General features: G+C 40.0%; 2 protein-coding genes across 2 annotated transcripts; both read right to left on the bottom strand.

Annotated features, from left to right (window-relative positions):
* Positions 1-810: 810 nt before the first annotated feature.
* Positions 811-3,675, bottom strand: LOC140925508 (neural cell adhesion molecule L1-like; the record flags this gene model as incomplete). The annotated part of the gene is made up of 4 exons (XM_073375450.1): positions 3,654-3,675; positions 2,686-2,982; positions 2,206-2,511; positions 811-1,116 (listed from the first exon to the last, which is right to left on the bottom strand). Coding segments are annotated over exons 1-4 (931 nt in total), but the record flags the coding sequence as incomplete, so codon positions are not given.
* Positions 3,676-13,078: 9,403 nt separating this feature from the next.
* On the bottom strand, positions 13,079-13,979 carry LOC140925502 (uncharacterized). Its single transcript, XM_073375445.1, has 2 exons — positions 13,775-13,979; positions 13,079-13,593 (listed from the first exon to the last, which is right to left on the bottom strand). Exons 1-2 carry the CDS (start codon positions 13,977-13,979, stop codon positions 13,079-13,081), a joined length of 720 nt encoding a protein of 239 aa, XP_073231546.1.
* Positions 13,980-14,393: the final 414 nt, after the last annotated feature.

Here is a 14,393-nt window from a genome sequence, read left to right as displayed (position 1 = left end):
CAGTGTACACGAATTGATGTGGAACTTGTGTTGAAGACTCTGGTTAATGTCGGCGGCTTGCTTGGCCCTGACAAATATAATAACAAAAATCCGCTGTCACATTATGATGGTAATTTCTACTATACTGTGCAAAGTTGTCTTAACTTTTGAGTCTGTGGATGAAATCCTAAAGTGTGACCATTCAAACGAAAGCTACTGAGCAGTACTTTCCTGTGGTACTGTTTATTTTGCTGTACAAGGTGGTTCAAAGTTTTGAGTCTGTGGATGAAGTCCTAAAGTGTGACCATTCAAATGAAAGCTACTGAGCAGTACTGTTTATTATGCTGTACAAGGTGGTTCAAAGTTTTGACTCTATGAATGAAGTCCTAAAGTGTGACCATTCGACCGAAAGGTACTGAGAAGGTCGAGAAGTACTTTCCATTGGTACTATTTATCGTCCAAGGTGGTTCTAACTTTTGAGTCTGTGAATGAAATCCTAAAGTGTTACCATTCAAGCAAAAGCTACTAAGCAGTACTTTCATCTGGTACTGATTACTATACTATGCAATGCAAGGTGGTTCTAACTTTTGATCCTTGGTGTAACTATTCAATTTAAAGATGAACGAGCACTGAGAGAACTGAGGACTTCCCTGTGGTGCTATTTAGCGTCACCACCCAAAAATAAGCAAAAAATATCAGGTAGTATTTTTCTTTTGATACATTTTTTACTTCGCTCATGAGATACTTTAGTCTCCCTCTCAGCCGTTTTTGTCTCGTCACGCCACGTTGCGTGACAAAAACGGCTGCGAGGGACACTTATGAGATACTTACGGTCTTCGGTGGTAGAAGCGGTGAAAAATTTTGCTCGGACACCGTTGCCCTTAGATGTATATGCCAAGATCGTGATGCTGTACTCCGTAAACTTGGTCAAGTTCTTCAGTTCTGTTGCAGTTGTTCTCGCGGAAACATTCTTTGTTTTAAGAGTGTCTTCACTGGCGGATTTTTTGTACATGATACGATACCCAAGGATAATGCCGTTCTGGTGGTTCGCGGGGACTGGGCGCCAGTGAATGAACAGGCTTGTTGAGGTAGAGTTGTCTTTAGCGACAGTCAGATTCTGTGGTGGTTTTGAGGGAACTAGGGATAGCAAACAAACAAGTCGTTTAATCCGCAACAAACAGTAAACACCTGCATATAAGAACCCACATTTTTTAGGTCTGGCACAATAGTTTTTTTTTTAATTTTTTACTTTTGGGTGAAAAGTTCAAAACAGACAAACCTCCCCTAACGGCCACCTCTCTACAACGGCCATTTCTTTTGGCGGACAGTCCCTACATTCAGTCTTGTTTCAACCTCTCTACAACGGAGGTGTAACTGTATTTTCACTTTGTTCATACAGAACTGGCAAATCACGTTGAATTTGAACGTTTCTCAGCTTTGCTCAGTGGTTTTATCGTCTGCTCATGCGCAGAGCGCAAATCCAAAATGGTACCTCCTAGCTGAGTTACCAGGCAAACATGCAGCCACACCTTAACCGTACAAAAATTTATACAACTATGGTGATGTTCACCGCGCTGGTCAAATTTGCAGTACAAAACTTTAAACAGTTATGGTGTTCACACCACGCTGGTAAAATTGGCCGTACAAGAATTTGAACCGTCAATATGGACACACCGCGCGTACGGTCGAAGATTTGACCTCGAATTTGGCATTCAACTTTTTTAGCGGTTAGGCTGTAAATTTTCGTACGGTAAGGGTGGTTCCGTGTGAACGGTCACACAGGAAGCCCATGACATGGACTCCTGGTCGCACCTAAACACACGAATTTCCTACTGGTCGCAAATTCGTCCGTTGCCGTGTGTACCTAGCCTTAGTCAGGAGCCCATAACCCGGAGGGAGCAACTCCCACACTAGGCCTATGTCACGGCGTTTTTAGGGACCAGTTCATTTTTAGACACATTTTAGGGCACTTTTTCCCGCGAAAATAGAATCTCCACCATGTCTATAAGCGCATTCTAAGTATAAGATATCAAAAAGGAAAACTAAACGCTATCAGGAGGCATCATTTTTTGGTCTGTAGGTTTTGCTGACTAGTTTGTGGAATTTAAAGGATATTCAAAATGCGCGTCTAAACCGTTCTAAAATAAACTAGTCCGTGAAAAAGTCGCGACACGAGAGCAAGGAGGTTGCTCTCTCCGGGTTAGAAGCTCCTGCCCTAGTTCGTACCATCCTCATCTGTCCGGAGCATGTATCCTTTAGACAGCAGTCCATTCCCTTTTCTTGTGAATGCTCCGACTTGGACTACATAGGCTCCATACTTCTTGAGGCCAGTGATACTTGTACCATGCTCCTTGTTTCCGGTGGTAATCGCCTTCCATTTTTCCCAGTTTTCTCCGTCAACTTGCCGATAAACAACTCGGTAACCTAGCAACCGTCCCTGGACAAAGTGTGGCGACAGTGGTTCCCAGGTCACTCGAATACTCGTTGAACTTGTGTAGAATATCTCACTGATGTTTGGAGCGTGGCTGGGAACTAGAAAATTAAAATTAAAGCATTCAGTCTTAGAGATGAAATAATATTTCCTCCACGGAATTCAAGTAGCTAGGACGAAAAAAAGACATTTAAAATTCAAAATAATAACTAAGAAAACTCAAATGACCGACACAACGCAAGGTCAAATTTGATAAATGAGAAAAATCAGCTTACCGCCTTCCTCTGTCCAGACAATGACGTCATCGCTGTAAACTCCTTGGCCAACGTCATTCACTGCTGCTACGCTGACGACATAACGTGTGTAGGTGTCAAGTCCTGTGATGCGATGATTGGTTGTGTTGGGTGGAACGTTGATGATTCTTGTAAAGTTGATCTCAATCTTCGAAATATTAATTCGGTAGGCAAGAAGAACGCTGTGGTAAGACTCTTTTGGGAGTGGCTCCCACTTAACCAGGAGTTCTGTAGCACTCAGGTTTCGCGCAGACACATTTGAAGGCGCGCGGTCTGGGACTAAAAAAGAGAAATTGGCTCCAGTGAAACGCTTAATATAAAGTGGCGACAATAAGTTAATTACAAAACAATAAACAAGCTCTTTTTTGCTCAAAGTCGCTTTAATGATGTTCTCTGTTGATCTCGCTTCGGATCAGCTTAGGTTTCTGGGGAATCGCCCACCCACCCCTCCCCTGAGCTAATATTAACAATTACTTCTAACTTAGGGCAAAATGCTGGGTTAGGAGAGGGGTAGGTGAGCCGTTTCTCAGAAACTAAAAGTTATGGATATTTGCCTAGTCCCTGTACGGCGTCTTCTTGGTTCTTCTCGGTCAATGCATTTCGGTGAAGTATCGGAGACGAACGGCCACGTGACTCAAAAAGCAACGGCCGCGCGCAGTATTAAGGCTTAGGGACAAGGCATTATGGATACTTAAAAATACTGGGGTGCTTACTACTTACACAAACCACTAAGTGGCGGATCCAGGTAAGGGGGCCCGGGGGCCCGACGCCCCCCTTAGTTTTTAGACCAAACTGAGGCCCATAGGGCCGAAAAAAATCTTTTGGAGACGGGCGCCCGCCACTGCCACCCGGGTGAAATTTTTGTGCATTAACATAAAACTATAAAATCTGAGGTGGTGAAAGGCCGACCCGATACAGAGAATATCTAAATCAGCTGAACAGAAACTTACATCGCCTCAAATCACTGCCCATGTTTTCTGAACCTTCCCAAACGGAATGACGCGAACCATTTGATTATCGAGCCGGAATATCCGGTTTTCCCATGCAAATAGTAAGTACCCCGGGTTTCCTATGAAGGACAGAAAAGAATTTTTCGGACTCACATAAAAATTAGCATCAGTTCCAATCCTCCATCAGATAACTGTGTGGGATAATTTATATTCATTTCAGCTCGCTTTACGAGGCTGCAAGCGTTTTCTCGGCACTCCTTCAGCTCCCAAACATCCCATTACGCCAAATTTACTTTTTCGTATGGCTCCCCTTCTTGATCGCAACAATTCTCTTCATGCAGCCATGTGGGCCTTGTTTCTGGTCACCTTTTTATTCTTCCTGCGAAAGTCCAATTTAGTTGTTGACAATGGCTCTGTTATTTCACCCAAGGTTCCTCGTCGTTGCGATTATATGGTTTCTTCTACCGGCGCTTGGCTCAATATCTGTGCAACTAAGACAATCCAGTTTTTCAAGGCGCTTTATCGATCCCTCTACCCATTATACCCATGTGGAGAAATAAGGGACATCGAGGGATGGAGTTTGATTTAATTACGTTCTTTGACCTGCCAATCAGACCTGCGTAATTCTCGCTCTTCATTGGCTGCTGCCTACGTCATCACGAAAGCCGTATGGCGGCAAGAAGAAAGAGAAGTGAACATTCAGAGACATTTTTTCGAGCTCTTGATTGCCTGTCCACAGCCGATTTCACTCAGGAAAGGGAGGGAGGCGGAAAACAGTTGACCGAGGACCGCTTTTTATTGTATATCGAATTATAACTCGCCGGGAAGGACGATTTGTAAGTTTGAGTCGACCTTATTATTTCATGTTTATCGTTCTGACGTCCAATGGAACTATGATCGATATGTTTGTCCCTGGCACATGTTTGAGCAAGTAGGGAACAGAGAAAATTTGTCAAAGCTCAGTTGTAGGTCGCTGGTAGCTCGGATAGTTTATTTAATAAAGATTAACCGCGCCACTTTGTGTATTTTGAAAGTTGTTTTCCCCAGATTTACTCGGTTGGAAAAACTGAGAGCTACTTTGAGCCTGGAAACTAATAGCAAGAGGTTACAAAGTTATTTGAAGACAAAATGGCTGCCCGAAGCAGCGGAACAGGATTCTCGAGTGAAGCCTTTCTTCGCTGGATTTGACTACATGTCACGCTTTCGGAGAAAGGTAGCTACGCAAATGTAAGCGAAAATAAGTAGCAAAACTATTTGAAAACTATTTTGACGGCTTTTCGTTGATTGTCCCTCAAAGAACATCGTTTTGAAAAGGGAAAACAGATGCAACATTTCGGATACCTCTTCAACTGTCGCTGGAAATCGCGCTGCAGTAAACTTCGTCTGCGTGAAATAAGAGACAACATGGGCGCCATTTATGGCTATTGGACGATTTTCTGTCTGGGCTAAAACCGTGGCGATTATAATTTACCATGTCTTATGGCAAGTTTGAGGTAACTGCATCTTAGACACAAGCGAGATGCAACATTGTGCAATTTTTGCAAGGTTAAGAGGTAAGCCTATTTTTTTCTTTTTGGTCCATACAAACTCTCTTCTCAAAGAAAGGCCATTTTGCCGGATTACGCAATCTAACCTAATTTCTATTGCGCGTGCGTGTCCCTCATTTCTCCACATGACAATCACCCCTTTGTCCCGTTTCGGCACTTAGCAATCATTTGCGTATCAAAGCTGTTAGCCCGGCGGATCCGCTTTCTTCAGTTAGGTCCATGTCCACGTCCCCTGCGCATCCTCTCACTTACAGTCATTTTTCTAAGTTCTTAGCCAAGGTTATCACGGCTTTAGGAGTGGATTCGCGCCATTATTCACTGCACAGTTTCCGTCGTGACGGTGCTACTTTCGCCTTTGCCAGTAAGGTCCCAGCCGAACTCATTAAGTTTCAAGGTGATTGGCGAAGCGATACGTATTTAGTTTATTTAGAGATGTCTTCTAATAAAAAACGGCAAGCTGTCTCTTCGATGGCGACACAGTTTCAACAGCCCTCATCCACTACACTTTAAGTTTTGTTCTTAGTATTGTTCTGTTCGGTGTTTTTTCGTTTAGTCTATAATTACACGTTAATTTTATCCTTTTTTATGATTTTCCTTTAACCACATACCACTTCTCCGTTTGGGTTTGCGTTTTGGAGTGTTATTGTCAATCCAGTTTTGTATCGCCTTCGCAGCTTATGACAATAAACTCCTTGTTTCCAAGCTCATGTGGTCTGTGGTTAAACATAAACAATTCTTATTTTATTTCTTTTGCTCATAAGCTTTATTTGGGTTAGTAGGTTTAATTGCCCTCCATGCAATTTTATGTTAACTTTGTTCGGGGACTGACTGACCATGAATTATTTACTTATTAGAGACAAGGAAGCCCACTACTGCTTCCCTGGACTAGCCTACAGTGCAGACGTTTTCGGTGGGCACGCTAGTTATTTGCTCTGGTAACTGCCGCCATTCCACAAAACATTAGGAGTTAGGGCAAGTCAAGGTGGGCGGAATGGAGGCTTGGATTTAAATTTTTTGTTTCCTCTCCCCCTCCCCACCTGTCTTTTCACTCTAATACTCGCCCTAATAGTGACAATTTTTACTGACTCTCCCCAATACTCCTCTGTTTTTCAAAATGAATATGGCGGCTCGTCAAACACGAACATAAATAACTCTCCTGCCCCACCAAATAAGGCTGCTCTGAAGGCTACCCCTTTGACAGGATTCTAGTCTATTGCAGGGTTAACACCAGCAGTATGTCGCTGGTACGCACGTATACAAGCATCCGAGAGAAGGGAGACAAAGTAGCGCAAAGTTTTTTGGCTTGGGAAACATCATGAGAGCTAAAGGTATGAATCCAAGTCTCTAGATTTTCAACTTCTTTCCCAGAAGGAGGAATGAGAAATGAAGTTACCAGATCCGGAGTTCCAGGCCTCACATGCCTTCGGCTATGCACAGGACTTGGTCAAAAATTAAATGAGCAAATTAAGGGAGATCAAACCACAAAACAACAACAATAGCAAACCATCACAGTCATGAAAAAGACTTTATTCCAACTTAATCTAAGTTAATCGTATGAACTGCTTCAACAGAGCTATTTTTAACTAGCTGCTTGCTAAATAGATTTTCCTGTTAAATAATACATTCAACAAGTAACTGTAATACTTTTGATAACAACTCTTGGCCACAGTAGTTTTCTGACGTTTATCCACAGGTAGTTAGGCACATGGTAGTTACTATCCCTAAATACTCATTATAATGTAACCCCCTCCAACCCCTCCTGAAATCACTTATCACTGTTTTACACTTTTCCAGTTAAATTTTTTTTTTTTTCAACTACCAAGGTTTTACTAATTTTACATATTTAAAAAAAAATTTACAAAACACAATTCCACACATTCTACAGTTACAAAAAATACAATAAATTGAAATACGGGCTTACTTACTTACACCACTAACAATACAATACTCTACTTACATTACTTGCTGAACCTACAGTTACTTACAATACGTTACACTGTATATTGATTGGAGGAGGCAAGGGCACTTTTCAATAAAACATTTAATTAAGACAAATTTTCAAGATTGTATTTAATGAGTAGCTTACTTATAAAATCCTGAATGGAGATGGCGAGGCTATTTAACTTGGTAGAATAAATATAATGGCGCATAAATAAGGTGGTGTAATTGAATTTCCGTATTAGTGTTGTGTCGTGGGAGCTTGTAGTAATACCGAACAAGGTCTCCTCCGTAGTAGGAGAAATTTGACACGCATTCGCTTGGTTGAACCAGTTCAAGACCTTTTGGGTAAACAATTTGGTGAACATACATTCGATAAAAGAGTGCTCAACTGAATCTTTATCTCCGCAATATAGACATTCATCGTCCGCCTTAATACCAAATCTGAAAAGTTCTTTCTTGGTTACTATTGTTCTATGGATTAATTTAAACTGAAACTCTTTTAGTTTAGTTTCCTTACAAATGTTCTTTAGTGATTTAAAGATCTTAGTCCTCACGTCTTTCTTTAAAGAGAGTTTTTCACTCCAACGTTTAGGGCCCGTTTGATCTTCGGTGTGAATCTTAGCGTTAACCAAATTATAGAAGTCCTTTGTCTTACCCTTGTACAGATTAATTTGCGTCGATTCGTTGAGGGAAAAGATATTATCATTTCGGGTAAAGAATGATTTGTTGATGGTGTCGGAGCCTTTGGCTAGAGACCATAAGCGTTTCGGAATGGCACTAACAACTTGATAATACTGTAAAAAATTGGATTTACAGGAATATTTATCACGGAACTCGTAGAATGTTAAAACATTGCCACTTTCATTCAATAGGTCGTTAATCGATAGAATACCCTTATTAAATCATTCACTAAAAAAGATGGGTTTCCCGTCCACCAATATATCTTTGTTGTTAAACAATATTAACTCCTGCTTTTGATCGTACAAGTAAAGAGTTTTTAATTCGTTGAAGAAGTCTAGTATCTTCTTATAGAAAAGCGGGAGATCGTTAAAGAACTTCGTGTCGTAGTTGCACCTTAGTAAAAAATTTAACCCTCCCATACTTCTGAAATAATGTTTTGGAATAATACACCAATTACTGTTGTCCGAAGTTCGCAAAAGTCTCGGGATCCAGGCGAGTTTTAAAGCTTTTAACATAATAGCAAAATCAGTCATGCGTATTCCACCGTTGTCTGAATCTTGGTAAAGACCTGATCTTTTTATTTTATCTTTCTTGTTTTTCCAGAGAAACTTGAAAGATTTTGTTCTTACAACTTCCACAATACCTTCGGGAGCATCCAGATTAGAGGCTGAATAGATAAGTTGCGATATACCCAAGGTTTTAATTAACATGGCTCTTCCAAATATCGTCAGATCCCGTGAACTCCACATATCCAGCTTAGTTTCCAATTTTTCGATCTTTTTGTAAAAGTTGAGCTCGTTATTCTCCTTAATATTATACGAAAAATATATCCCCAGTATTTTAACGGGGCTGTGAAACCACTTTAAATCCAGAGGTTTATTTTTATTACTCTTCCATTTACCTAACCAAAGCGCCTTCGTTTTCTTTACATTTAGGGACAGACCAGCAATTTTTCCGAAATCCCCAACAATTTTCAAGGCCATTTCTAAAGATTCTATGTCCGCATTGAACAGAGTAGTATAATCAGCGAACTGGGACAGCTTGATTTCCTTGCCAAAGACTTTGATTCCTCTCACGTTGGAATCCTGACGTATCCTTTTTGAGAGTACCTCCGCAGAAAGGGGAGAGGGGGCAACCTTGTCGAACTCCTTTCGATGGTTTAAACCAACTGGTTATAAAACAATTATTTTGCACTGCAGTTTCTGTATTTGTGTAGAATAACTTAATCCAGCGCTTGATGTCACTACCAAAATTAAAATGGTCTAGCGTCTTCATTATAAAGGGCCATTCAATCGAATCAAAAGCTTTCCGGAAGTCTAGTGACGTTAGAATGCCAGGCAGGTTTTGCAGACTCGTATATTCCATTATGTCATTTATAAGTCGGATATTTTCCCCTATGTATCTCCCTTTTACGAAGCCAGTTTGGTCTGAGTGGATCAAGTTTGGTAGTGTCGGTTCAATTCGTTTGGCTATTGCTTTTGATGTAATCGGTCTCCAGTTTGAGAGATCTAGGAGTGACCCGTCCTCTTTCGGTATTAAAGTAATTATCCCCCTTCGTTGTGAAATGGAGAATTCACCTTGTTCGTACGCTTCGTTGAAACTTGCTATTAAATCATTCCCTAAAAGTTCAAAAAAATAGGTATAAAATTCGACGGTAAATCCATCCTCCCGCGGTGCTTTATCATTCTGAAAGGTTTCTAGTATCTTTTCGCATTCTTCGTACGTAAGTGGACCCTCCAAAGTTTCTTGCACATCCTCTGAAAGCTTAGGAGAGTCAACATTGTCAATAAATGTGTCATACGCAGTTTCAGAGAAGGTTAAATCCGAGGTATATAAATTTCTATAATAATTTTCAATTTGCTCTAGAATCACTGTCTCGTTGCGCGTAGTAGAGTCATCATGTAATCAAAGTTCACTGATAGTTTTTTTGTTGTAATTACTTTTTTCAAGATTGAAAAAATACTTTGTTGGGCGTTCACCATTTTCTATCCAACGGCACTTTGCTCTAAACATTGTCTGTTTTCCCTTTTCTTCGTAAATTGATTTAAGTTCCGTTTTCAGTCCGTCGTATTCCCGTAGTACTCCATCGATGTAAGGGCAAGAAAAATTTTCACAGATAATAACATCAAGTTGATCTATTCTACGTCTTAATTCCTGTTCTCTGTTGCTGATACGTTTTGCTTTACATTTGGAAAAGGAAATGGTCACTGATCTGATTTCCATTTTCATTAACTCCCAAAAGAGCCTCTTATCCGACACATGGCTATAATAACTGCACGCTTGAGCGTATGTATCCCGAACCGTGCTCACATACTGAATATCATTCAATAAGGTGTTGTTAAATTTCCAGAGTCCTAGTCCCCGAGGGGATTTGTTAGACCAAGAAAATGAAATGTAAATTGCGTCATGGTCAGGCGCGATTGCATGATAAATTTCCGAATTCTTTACATCCCCAGAGAGATTTTTGGCAATTAAGAAAAAGTCAATTCTAGATTTAAGTTTAAGAGATTTTGATTCGTACGTAAATTTGCGTAACTTTGGATGGCGCATTCTTTGAATATCCACTAAGTCAAACATTTCCATCGTGGTCAGAATGAGATTACGGTAACTAGACAGTTTCCACGGTGCACCTCCGATCTTATCTTTTTTTGATAAAGTACAATTCCAGTCTCCTCCGATAATTAGCGAGGTGAGCTCTGATTTATCGATTAAACAATTGTTGAGCTCTTGCATAAATTGGAGTTGATTGACCTGATCATTAGGTGCGTAAACATTGCACAGTGATAGTTTATGTAATTTGTCAGTAGGTTTGGGGCTTAAGAGGAAATTGCCTTTAGTAAGGAGCAAGAACGATGACAATAAACTCCGAAAACCTTTACCACAAATACTTTTCAGAAGGTACATTTCTTACAGTGGCAAGCGCGCGCGTTATTCAGATGTCACGTGATTCATCCGGCCACCAACCCTGCGACATTCTTTTTTTCACAACATGTATCGAAGCCGAACTGAACCCCATTTGTTTTTTTCCCTTACATTTTTCTTAGGAAAGTTTCATTCCAGGAGAGTATTTACTACATACAACATATCCTTCATTCATGCCAATACCATACCTAATTTTCGCCGAACATGTCGGTTATTAAGGTGCGAGACTTATGACACCGGCGAACATGAGGAGTAGACGAGTGCAGTATGAAGAATTTTACGTTCATTCTATAGGTAGAAAGTTCGTTTATTTGCCGGTAAATTGCGAGCGTAAAGATTCAAATCCTTTTACCATGCAAATTAAGTGCTCTGCATCGTAACAGCGACGATTTCAAATGGGAGGAAGGACAATAGCAGCAGCAGCAAAGTAAAGAACATTTGTTGTCCAAGTTATGATATAAATAAATTGAAATAGGCTTTCAAAAGAAAGATGATACGGACATTGGTTAATAAAAAGTTCAAATGACTCTGGAATATTCATAAAAAGGTCCCTGGGGGATAAAAAAGTCATTGACGTGCGAAAATCGTGTATTTTTCGCCATAACCACACTCTAATCAACCAATTAGCTTCCAGAATTCCGCACAGAACACTAAGTTTGAATATTATAAATTGCTTCGTTCATAAAGATCAGCTAACTGACTATTGTCGACTGTCAATTGAAACGAGCAGTTTCAGTGCTATATATAAACTCCAACTGAAATGTTTGCATCAATGGAAATCTCCCAAAGACCTGGTGGCCTGGTCTTCCTTCAAGTTCAAGGATGGCTTGGTCTTGCTAAAATTTAGCATACTAGTAGTTGCAATTTAAATCCCGTAAAGGGTGGCCTGGTCTTCTTAAAATTTACCTTAGAAGAACATGCAATAGAAATTCAAGTCCATTGAAGTCCATGGAAGTCCATTGTACAGGCTATTATAATGTCACGATTAGACTATTGTAACGGTCTATTATATGGTACGCCCGCTGTTCATCTTGGTAAGCTGCAACGCCTGCAGAACGCGGCAGCTCGGCTGGTATGTACTATATCTAGGTATGATCCTATCACACCATCCCTGATCAACCTGCACTGGCTTCCGGTTACCCACAGAATAGAATTCAAGATAGCAATGCTAGTTCACAAATGTATCTACGGCGTCGCACCACAATATCTTTTAGACTTGATAAAAATCAAAGAGAGCTCGCGGTATCAGTTGAGATCATACCGGGACATACTCCTAATGGACAATACCTATAGAACAAAAAAGACACTCGGGGATAGGGCGTTTGAAAATGCTGCGCCCAAAGTATGGAATCGACTCCCTCTAGAAATTAGACAATGTCAATCATTGAACATTTTTAAAGTTTTACTAAAGACACATCTTTTTAAATTAGCTTTTTATTAGTTCTTTTATTAACTCATATTTTACTTTTATTGTTTTCCGAAAATTGTAAATTATTATTATTATTATCATTATTTGGACTAGCCATTTATTCCTTTAAGATTTTAGTGTTGTAATGCGCACTCGATCATATCTTTATCGCATGCTAGACTGCGCAATATAAGAAATAAACATTATTATTATTATTATTATTATTATTATTATTATTCCCCAAGGATGCACTGATCTTGCTAAAACTTACCATAGTACATGGAAAACTGTTTTAAAGCGTTCACCCAGGTGCGAATGAAGTAGACCAAAACAGGGAAACGTTTTTGGCTTTCAAATTTAACGAAGTGCGTGGGGAACAGAAGAATGGTGCAATATAACACGAGTAAGGTATATCGATGTTGTGTTTCACACATTTTCCTATAACTGCGGTAAAGAAGTACATTCTTGATACCAAAAAGTCAGTTATATCAGGGTTTCACTGTGCAGTGTTATTTGTGAAAAACAAATTAAAACCTTGATATTACAAATACCTGTATAACGAACACCTCCGTACAACAGATGGATTTTTTGCCATAGTTACCAAAAATGCATCGAACGGAACCCTGATATAACGTCCTCCTGTCATAGCAAGACATCCAGTGTACGTCAAAAGTTATTGATTATGGCTTGTTTTGATCTTGGGAAATGAAATTAATCCTTTTGGCCAAGAGCCATTTTGTACCTTAGCGAATGTATTTTCATAATTTAAGTAAATTTGACAGGAAAACCTAGAAGATTTCATTAGATACAACCTCTGTTACGCAGACAAATATAGAAGATAAAGCTAAGTTGAATTTACCGGAAATTGAACCAGGTTTAATTAAACAAGTTTAATTCGTGTGAATGTGCTTTAGCAGCATTCTTCGTTAATAAGGGGCAACGACGATGACAACGACATTTGAAAACTTTTTCCAGAAAATGTTATTGCTAGGGAGATATTGTGCAATGGCGAGCCCTATGTCAAGAATATGCTTACCGAGAAACCAACCCTCCGTCCTTCTCCATTTTACGACGTGTATGATGGAGAAACTTTGGCCACGTGCATCGAACCTACTCTTGATAGCATCAAGAGCGTCTTTAGCGTGGTTTTGATTTACGGAGCCCACCACTTCAGAGATTGACACACTGGGAGAGCGAGCAGAATGTTTAGGATATCGTGTAACTACATAGTTAAGCCCATGATGACTAAACTTGGAAGTTATTCGGTAACCAATAAAAGCGTGATTGTCCCATCCCCTCCAATCGCTGTACACTGTAACCACCCAATATTGAGTGGTATAAGTTTTCACCAAATAATCTTTTAAAAATAAGGCTAAGTCGCCGAGGCTTTTTCTTCTGTTCGCCGTTACAATGCCTGGGAGTTCATCCGCAACTAGAGTATCTAAAAAATATAAATTATGAGAAAGCTGTGATGAGTATGGACTAGCTTGAGAATAAATATAGATACAACTTCCTGCTTCATAATGTTTTCTTCGGGATTTTGTCACATCTTTCACCCGTTTCTACGCCTCACTATATGTGCATGTATTTTCTTGTCCATCACAAGATACATTGATACACACCTATATATTCACAGCGGGATGAAGCGGGTTGCCCATTCCTCTTTGTCCATACACCTCCTTTACAATAAACTTTCGAGTCTGTCTTGAGTTTGTAATCGTTGTAGCAATGAACTGTGCACGTGTCGTCTTCATATTTTCCTGTACATGTAACATCACCATGAGGCACTGGGTGATCATTAGTACACTGTTGTCTGCATCGTACCATTGTACCACACTGTTGCCTGTGGGCCTCCAAACTGCATCTGCTGGTTCCGCTACGACACATTAAGATAGATAGTCAATCTACGTTTTATGTTGCCCTAAACGTGAAGTCAAGATGGCTGTAGCTTGGCCAAGTTTATTTTGTCGAGGTCAAAGCAACGCCAAAAAAACTGGCTAATATCTAGCCAAACTTGAATGAGCAAGTTTAATTGGCTGTTTAAGATTTTTCTATTGAAAACAGTGTTTTATAAATGATAGGTAAAGTGTAACTTTAGAACAATAGTACTAATGACTGTCATGGTTGTCTAATAGATTACGCCTCAGGTAAACCTCGGGTAAATAAAGTATATTTTAAGACTTGCGAGATCCTTGGAAACTATGAATACCACAACAGATGTTACACTGGGAAAAGGCGGAT

The sequence above is a fragment of the Porites lutea genome, unplaced genomic scaffold (assembly GCF_958299795.1).
Source record: "Porites lutea unplaced genomic scaffold, jaPorLute2.1 SCAFFOLD_31, whole genome shotgun sequence".
NCBI classification, from domain to species: Eukaryota; Metazoa; Cnidaria; class Anthozoa; order Scleractinia; family Poritidae; genus Porites; species Porites lutea.
Note: the sequence above shows the minus strand (reverse complement) of the source record. Positions and strands in the feature narration are given on the sequence as shown.